The sequence below is a fragment of the Pleuronectes platessa genome, chromosome 3, assembly GCF_947347685.1.
Source record: "Pleuronectes platessa chromosome 3, fPlePla1.1, whole genome shotgun sequence".
NCBI classification, from domain to species: Eukaryota; Metazoa; Chordata; class Actinopteri; order Pleuronectiformes; family Pleuronectidae; genus Pleuronectes; species Pleuronectes platessa.
The window spans coordinates 28,883,788-28,892,037 of record NC_070628.1 but is presented as its reverse complement, the minus strand read 5'-3'; the positions used below and the strand labels follow the sequence as shown (position 1 = coordinate 28,892,037).

The window sequence follows — 8,250 nt, the reverse complement described above, 5'->3', positions numbered from 1 at the left end:
ATAAGACGATCTGACGCGCACTGCGAGCGCAACTAAATGTGAATGATCAATTTCATAAGAAGAATAAATAACACATCCAGTTTATTTTTGGAGACAGGTAGACAGATCAAAAAAAGAATTAACAATAGAATAACATCCGCTAAGTACTGCTACAAAGGCTGTAAATGCAGAAAGAGAAGAATACAATCACAATATGTAATCAGTAAGTGGCTACTGCTGATGATCCATGGTTCACCATGACCAGTCTTTCCTAATTTCCAAACTGCCCCTTCAATCTACATCATAACAAGACAATTATTATTGTAATAATAGTAATACGATTTTATGGTCATTATGATTTTACATTTCTATTTTGCCCTGTGGAAACCTGGATAAGAAAGCAGCTTTCTCATGCTGTCATATGGACACACAACAGGTTATTTAAGTCAAAAGACATTAACAGTTAAATTAACGACCCAGGTTGTGGTAGTAAACATATCACAATATCTTATGTTGGGAAAATTTATTTTATCCCCTTGATTTTGACTGGTTGTCTGGTATCAAGCTGTTGTTATTTCAAGCCTTGTTTCATTTAGTCTCCTATAGGTCGAAACGGTAATAACTAAAATGGGAATATGTCACAATATGGGTGGGCTGCAGTGTCGATGTCAGCTCACACATGCAGTGGAGCCAACTGCATCTGTAGATTACGGGCAAAGAGGAAGGATGCCAATGTTAATGAGCATTAGAGTCAAGTCATGGCAATAAACAAGAACAGCCTCTTTGGAAATATAGCTAAAGTCCTTGAAAATAACTCTTTGTAGAAAATACACAAAAAACAATGACGTGAAGCAGTAAAACACCCCCAAAGCAGTGGCAGTGTAATCCAATTCACCGTGTTTGTTTCTGTTTCTAGCCTGACACCTTCAGAATACTATTCTCAGCTCAATCACCATCTACAGTCTTTTATCTTTTAATCAGTTCAACATCAACTACGATGAGTTCCTTCTGTCATTAATTAAAAAGGATTTAAATAAAGGCCCACTATGGATTCATAGCAGATGCTTATCCACAGCATGGTGTGAATTGTATCATTAGATGCAGTCAATAGCCCAGTTTGGTTTCACATCGTAACACAAATAATAGACGAATGTTCAAAAGGGGGGGGGGGGGACAACTGTCTCAATACTTGCGATAGTGAGTTCATACAGATGCAATATAATGTCAGGCAGTGTGGTGGTCATGCTGCCTGCCGGATGCTCAAACGTTAACAGACTCTGCTTTTTATTCTTTATTTATATATTTATTCTTTACTTATAATAACACACGTCAGATAGAACAACCAGCCTCACGCCTCATGTGGAGTCAGATCCTGACAACTGCTGAGTGTGTCCGAATAAGTAATCTGAGGTACTAATTAATCCAAGACATTCTTTCAGGTTTGACAGATTTGTGAGTTAAAGGTATGGTGGGACACACACAGCCTACAAATAAGAATATTTTTCTTAGGTAAAAAGTTGACAATTTAAATAAAAACAAAAGACAGAAAACAAAATAAATGTTTTGAATAACCTGCTGACCCCTGGAGCTTTCATCTAGTGACACATCTGGTCCAGTTTTCCTCTTTTCCCCTCTCCAGTTTCGAATAATCTAACATCAACATTCCTCCAACAATAACTGACAAATCCTGCACCTAATACCATTCCAACTGATACAAACACTGCAACAGTAAAGGTAATACTGAGCTCAGAGACAAAATGGGACTTGAAGGATCATTCACACAACCGACTGCTCATTGTGTATACAGCATTTTCTTTCATCTTCTATCTTGACTGTTTCCAAGGGAGATAAACTGATATTCAGAAATAACCGAATATGAATGCAAACAGTTGTGGCCTGGACTTCCATTTTGAATGAGCTGAAACGATGGCAAACGGCTCTTTGTGACCATCTGAGAAACACTTGGCTCTGCCTCCTCCTCCACTACTGTGTGGACTCCGCTGGCAGATGGCCTCAGGTTTTCTATCGGATGAAGCTGTAGAGAAATGACCCGATGATGAGGGCCAGAATCACACAGCAGCAAAAGATCATCATTTGTTTCTGGAGGACGGGGGAAAAGTTGCACAGAGAGAAAAGGAGGATGGTGTTAGATGACGCCACCTAAATTAAACTAAAGTAATAACAGGAATGCAACAGAAACTACTATATATAATCACAATGCATACTCATACAGATGGATTAAATAATGTTAGGTTTATAAAATAATATGTAAACTATTAAACTAGTAGTACACAGAGCTGGTTGTGAGTTTGAATGAGATAACATGTGAATTTCAAAGATGTGGACCTTCATTGTATTTAGTATTTAAACTATATAGTCCATAATTGAAATAATTAAAAGTGTGGGTGTGTGAGTGTGTGTGTGTGTGTGTGTGTTGTGTGTGTGTGTGTGTGTGTGTTTGTGTGCGCGCGCTCGTGTGTGTGTGTTACAGAGACAGAGCGAGAGAGAGAGAGAGCGAGTGAAAAAGAGATCAAATCGATACTTGATAGTGAAATACATTTTTACTTATTTGACATGGTAAAAAATATATAAAATAAATATGTGGTGGTCAGCATTTGGTTGGTTAATTACTATATTTGAAACACAGGTCAATCTGAGGAGGGCTGTTTTAGACAGGGTAAAAAGGTTGCTGTTTTAAATTATCCTTGTGGTATTTTGACCAAAATATGTTACAGACATTTAATTAAGACCCCAAGGAACCATATCAGCTGTGGTAAAATGGGCAGATGATGGGTCATTTAATATTAGATCTGAAAGGGCCTATAAGAACCCTGAGAGCTCAGTGGGAGAGAACTGTGCTGAAATGCTGTGTATGGCAAGAGAAAAGGCACCATGAGCCCAGACACATGGAGTAAAACCCAGTTACAACCTCTTCCTGAGGCACAAAGCACATGAAGTAGCAGGAGTCCAGTGTGGGGAAAGTAAATCTTATTCAAGTCATCCAAGTTAAGCATTTCAAAGAGGCCTTCCACACGTACAGTAAGTAATTTGGACTAAGAACTTACTGTATTATATTTGAGCTGACTCTTGCTCCTGGGGTTGTACTTATGATCTTTATATGTATGTTTGATGTTCGGATGACAGGTCATAATTCAGTGAGTTATGATCAGAGTGAACTAAGGTTTAGAGAAATCTCACTAGAAAGGTCACTTTATCCATTTTAGTGCTGAGGCTACTTACCCTGCGTGCCTCCTGCTGGAACTTGGCAGCTTTCTTGGTGTCTGCTACAGCCCTCTCTACGAAGCCCACAGACTGGTCCATGTTGCTCTCAATCCTGTCAATCATGCCACCCTTGAGGTGGGCGGGACATGATGGAATAAAGTAAGAGAGTGGAAAACTGGGGGACAGGCAGACAGCAAGGGGCATGTGTTTGCATGTGATATTGACCCAGGATGTGGGCATGTGTCAGTCTGTGTAGATTGGCCCCTTAGATTCCAGACCAGCAGAGTAAAAATAATCAAAGCCGCATAGCCACAATTCAAACTGCATCAAATTCTGGGTAATGTCAGTGCACGCCTTCTTAGTACCTGGTTTTCAACTATCATGGCGATGTCCACAAACATGTCATGGAGCTCTTTGATGCTGCTCTCCAGCCTCATGATGTCTTTGTGACGAGCCTCGATCTCGTTCAGGGCCTGCTGGTTGATCTTTGAATCCATAATCTTGGGTGTCGGGGCGTGTGTTGGGGGTAGGGAGCAGACAGACAAAGTGAAGTCAGCAGGTTTCATTGAGAAATATTAAAACTGACCTTTAAAAGACTAGATGCAGGTCATCTGAGAATATAGTACAATCGTGGCATCCTATCTTCCAATTACAGTACCATACTATATATACTCATACACTCTACTGGGCATCTGCATCTGTGAACCTCTGTTGGGCAGAAGAACCACCAGCACAGTCAAACAGTCCTGCAAAAACATATTGTAGCTTATCGAGAGCTGCGACCGCAGCTGCTTGTATGCAAGTACAATATGTGCACAAAACACATGATGCACACCATCCATCATTCAGTCGCCACAAATGACCACAGAGAACAATCCATTTGCTCGACTGGTTGTAGTTGTGTTTAGAGCTACAGCTAACAGTCCTATTGATGGTCAACTAATCGTCCCTTTATAAAATGTCAGAAAACAGTAAGACAAGAATGTCCCATATTTGAGAGACAAGAATTAGTAAAATACTGTAAAACTAATACATTCATTGATAGTTGCCAAATCGTTTTCAGACTAATTGATAAGTCTGATCGATTCAGGTCTGGTTGTTTAATTTTCACCTCGCTCGCTTGAAAATCTCACCCCAGCAGAGAACACAGCAGAGTTTCCTCCCTCCAGCATCTCCTCCAGCTCGTCATCTGTCGTTGCTTTCCCCGCTGTGATGGACAGAAAGGACAGATGTTAGATAAACATCTGGCTACAGCTGACAAGTCTGCATGTTAAATACAGAAGGGAAAGAGTGACAGAAAAACAAAAACAATGGCATTTTAAAGCAACTGTCACTGATAAGTAGAGATGATACAGAAAACGGATAAAGTGACAGTCGAAGCCGGTATTTTTGTGTTCATTTCATTTAATCGTTTAAATAAACACTTCAATATTTAAAAGTGGATCAAATGTCTTTACACCTGACTGGTAACAACAGCTACCATGTTGGGTTTGATGCTGCAGTGAGCGCACCACATGGACAGGTACTATCGAATATCTGCTGGTCTTACAACTTAATTGTGAAGCAAATCTTTTGTCAAATCTTAAGAATTGTCCTCCTATCAAATATAATATTAAGTGTTTGCTGTGTGCATACGCTGAAAGCTTTTCTAAAACATCTTCTTTCTTTTTATACAGTGCAAGCATGTTATCTCCTGTTCATGCAAAGGTTTGCTGTCTACAATCACATCATCGTTTAGTCTGATAGTATCAGGAAAATAAACAACTGTAACTCACTGATCTCTAGCTGTCGTGCAATTCGTCCTTTGCTTTTATCTCTGAAGTCAACTTGAGCCTCGTTGTACTTTGTCATCACCTCCACAAATTTCTTGGCCAGGATACCATGCTAAGGAAAAATACAAAATACATACTTTTTTGAATCTCTATGTTTACAGTTTACAATAAAACAAAGTTTCTAACTTTAGTTTGAGGAGGTAGAGGAATGATATTGTATGCTGGCATTTCAAACCTACTGCATCTCACAATGGCATTTCAGAACAGATATACATACAACATAACTGTAATGTCATTGTGTTCCCTGAAATATTGTGTTTTGCAAAATGCTGTGCTTTGGAAAATGTTGTGTTTTGACCATCAGGGCAGCTGTACAAACCCGTGTATAGTTATTGAATGTCCCATGTTGTGTTCCATGTTCCTTGTTTATTTGTGAGAAGGTGTGAGAGCCTCGGAAACAACATTTAAACCACAATGGGACACAATCATCACACAAAAATAATTTAGGATTGTGTGTAATTTACAAACACATCTCCCAGTTCAGCTCCCATACACTTTTTCTTCAAAGATCCCACTTTTCTTGTAGTGTCGTAAAAAACAATTTCATATAAAGAAACATTGTCACAAGGGATATTGTTAATTGATCTGGAATAGTAAAGAAAGAAAAAAAATCTAAATCAACCCCAACATTATAACATATAAACATATAAACAAACAAATCAAAACACATGTCGCCTGTGGCTCAGGAGTTAGAGTGGATCGACCACTAATGCGAAGGTTGGTGGTTCAATCTCTGGATTCTTCATTCAAAATGTCAGAGTGCACTTTGGTGACGGTTAAATTAGCTGCAGGTAATTAGGATGTATAAATGATAGAGAAGATCTGTATTTATGAATGTGTGTGTATGTGTGAGAGAAAAGCCATTCTAAGTAGTCATCAAGTTGTCATTAAGCAGCCATAACATTAACGCCATATGACCCTTTTTGAAAGGTGAAGACTTTGTATAGAAAAGGATGCGCTGTGCAGAGGCTGTGTCTCATCAAATTAGCATTTTCCCTAATTCTCACTCCAGCACTTACATCTACATTAGTTTAGAGTTATTTGAAGTTAAAAACCTCTTCTTTAACAGAGACCACTATAAAAGAGTAGCAGGAAAAGGGCAGTTTGCAGCAGAAACCTGTGAGGATGTGTAAACTCTAACCTCTTCACCTTTCACCTCCAGCTCTACATACTGCTCAAACAAACTTCATTTTTTGACGTTTTGTCTGACCTGTGACTTGCGTATCCTGAGGTCAGCAGAGGCCCTGTCATCTGTGTTTGACTCCAGCTGCCGCTCAATACCTGGCGCGCACATACACACACACACAAAGGCAGGAAATAACCATTAATGTTGTCTTTCTCGACAGATAATGAAAATGAGACAGCTTTAATGTTTGTCTTTACCAGACGTGTCATGTAAACAACACATAACAGAAATAAGCAAATAAGCACAAAAAATTCTCATTGGTGAGTATACAGTGCATCTACCTACACTTGATAATGAACAATTATCATTATTGTGAATGATGTTAGTCAGCATTAAATGAATTGCTGACATGGTTCTGTGGTATGCAGATAGTTTCTGTTTCAATCTGCCTCTATAAAGAAAAGAGAAAGTAGAACGACAGTAAAAAGACCAAATACTGACTTTTCAGTTTGTTTCTGGCGTTGTTGGCTGACTTCTTGATCTCATTGGTGACAGCTTCAACGTCATCTTGAGTTTCTGAGAGACAGTGTGAGTGTTAGGAGATTGTTGACAGCACGGGTTAACACAAACTATGAATTAATTTATAATAAACTTTATTACCAAGCATGTTTTAATACACAGTTACAATGCCCTTTACATGGTGTAAACAGGGATAAAATGTTTCAGGAGGGAGGTAAATGAGAGGGATTTAAATTATACAGGATACAACCCATAATAATACTTCAACCCCACCCAGATAGAACATGTTTTCATGAGTGATTTAAAAGGTGTGCGATTCAGCTCCTCTGGGAGGGACATGCAGAGCTGAGGGGTCTTGGCGGCAAAAGACTGGACACAGGAAAAGGCAGCAAATAAACCATTTAAATCAATTCCATGTCCGACTGTTGAATTTTGAAGAGAAGGGCATATGTGTGTGAAAATAATGAGTGTGCGTATGTGTGTGTTTGTGTGTGTGTGTGTGTGTGTGTGTGTGTGTGTGTGCGTGTGTGTTTGTGTGTGTATGTGTGTGTGTGTGTGTGTGTGTGTGTGTGTGTGTGTGTGTGTGTGTGTGTGTGTGTGTTTGTGTGTGTGTGTGTGTGTGTCAGAAGCAGTTACTCTGGTCAGATGTGGGGGCCGACAAGATGGTGGAGTAGAGTTTTTTGATTTCTGTGATGCTCCCATCAACCTTGTCAACGCTGACACGGATATCTTCAATCTAAAAATACATACAGTATACACACACACATCAGCCAACACTGTGTTATACATCTATATATGTGTATAAAGATGTGAGGAACAGACAGACACAGACACAGACACAAGCAGACCTGAGCAAAGAAATCATCCATAAAAGCCTCATTCTCCACAGGAATCTCAATGTCATCCCCTCCAGCGTCACTCTTCTGTTAAACACACATGTACACACACTCATTAAATATACTCCATAGTATCTCATATAAAATATCAGTAATACAACCATCCAATTTAAGATAATTTGATAAAACTTAATCACCATGGCCTGTTGATTTACCGTGAATCTGAACAGTATGAATCAGGTACCAATAAAATACCGATTGATATTACTGTTACCTCATAAACAAAAAGTATTTCTTTAAACTTCTGCCACCACAGCTAGTAGAAAATAGCTCACACTGTTCATTTGTTTTGTGTAACATAAAATACACATAGTAGTTTTACACGTGAAGTGTTCGTGGGCCTGCTAAATGACGAATACAGCCTCAAGTCATAATCCCTTCCTCTACTTTATCGGGCAGTTTGACAAACATACCTTTGTCAAACTGCAGAGCTATGGTAGTGTTCTATTATCTTCTAAGGACAAATAACTACAACAATGTACATTTCATGTAATAAGGAGGAACATTACTATTTAAATTAGTTAAATCAGTAAAAAAAAAGATCTGCAGAACCAATTAACTTCTTTCCCCTAAAATACGTGATTCCCTGTTCGATGTGAGTTGGTAAGAAGCAGTAAGCATCTCCTGATTGTATTAGTAAGTGAACGTTTTGTTGTGTCACATGGTCTCGTCTCCC

General features: G+C 39.0%; 1 protein-coding gene across 2 annotated transcripts in view; it reads right to left on the bottom strand.

Annotated features, from left to right (window-relative positions):
* Positions 1-1,260: 1,260 nt before the first annotated feature.
* The window catches only part of stx3a (syntaxin 3a), a 19,623-nt gene continuing 12,633 nt past the window's right edge, over positions 1,261-8,250 (bottom strand). For both annotated transcript variants that reach the window (XM_053418253.1, XM_053418252.1), the window contains exons 2-10: positions 7,527-7,601; positions 7,315-7,414; positions 6,661-6,735; positions 6,244-6,314; positions 4,977-5,085; positions 4,335-4,408; positions 3,567-3,701; positions 3,220-3,330; positions 1,261-2,079 (exon numbers count right to left, since the gene is read on the bottom strand). In XM_053418253.1, the coding sequence (XP_053274228.1) occupies positions 2,002-2,079; positions 3,220-3,330; positions 3,567-3,701; positions 4,335-4,408; positions 4,977-5,085; positions 6,244-6,314; positions 6,661-6,735; positions 7,315-7,414; positions 7,527-7,547 (774 nt within the window). In that variant the 5' untranslated portion in view covers positions 7,548-7,601 and the 3' untranslated portion in view covers positions 1,261-2,001. The remainder of the gene's footprint in view (positions 2,080-3,219; positions 3,331-3,566; positions 3,702-4,334; positions 4,409-4,976; positions 5,086-6,243; positions 6,315-6,660; positions 6,736-7,314; positions 7,415-7,526; positions 7,602-8,250) is intronic.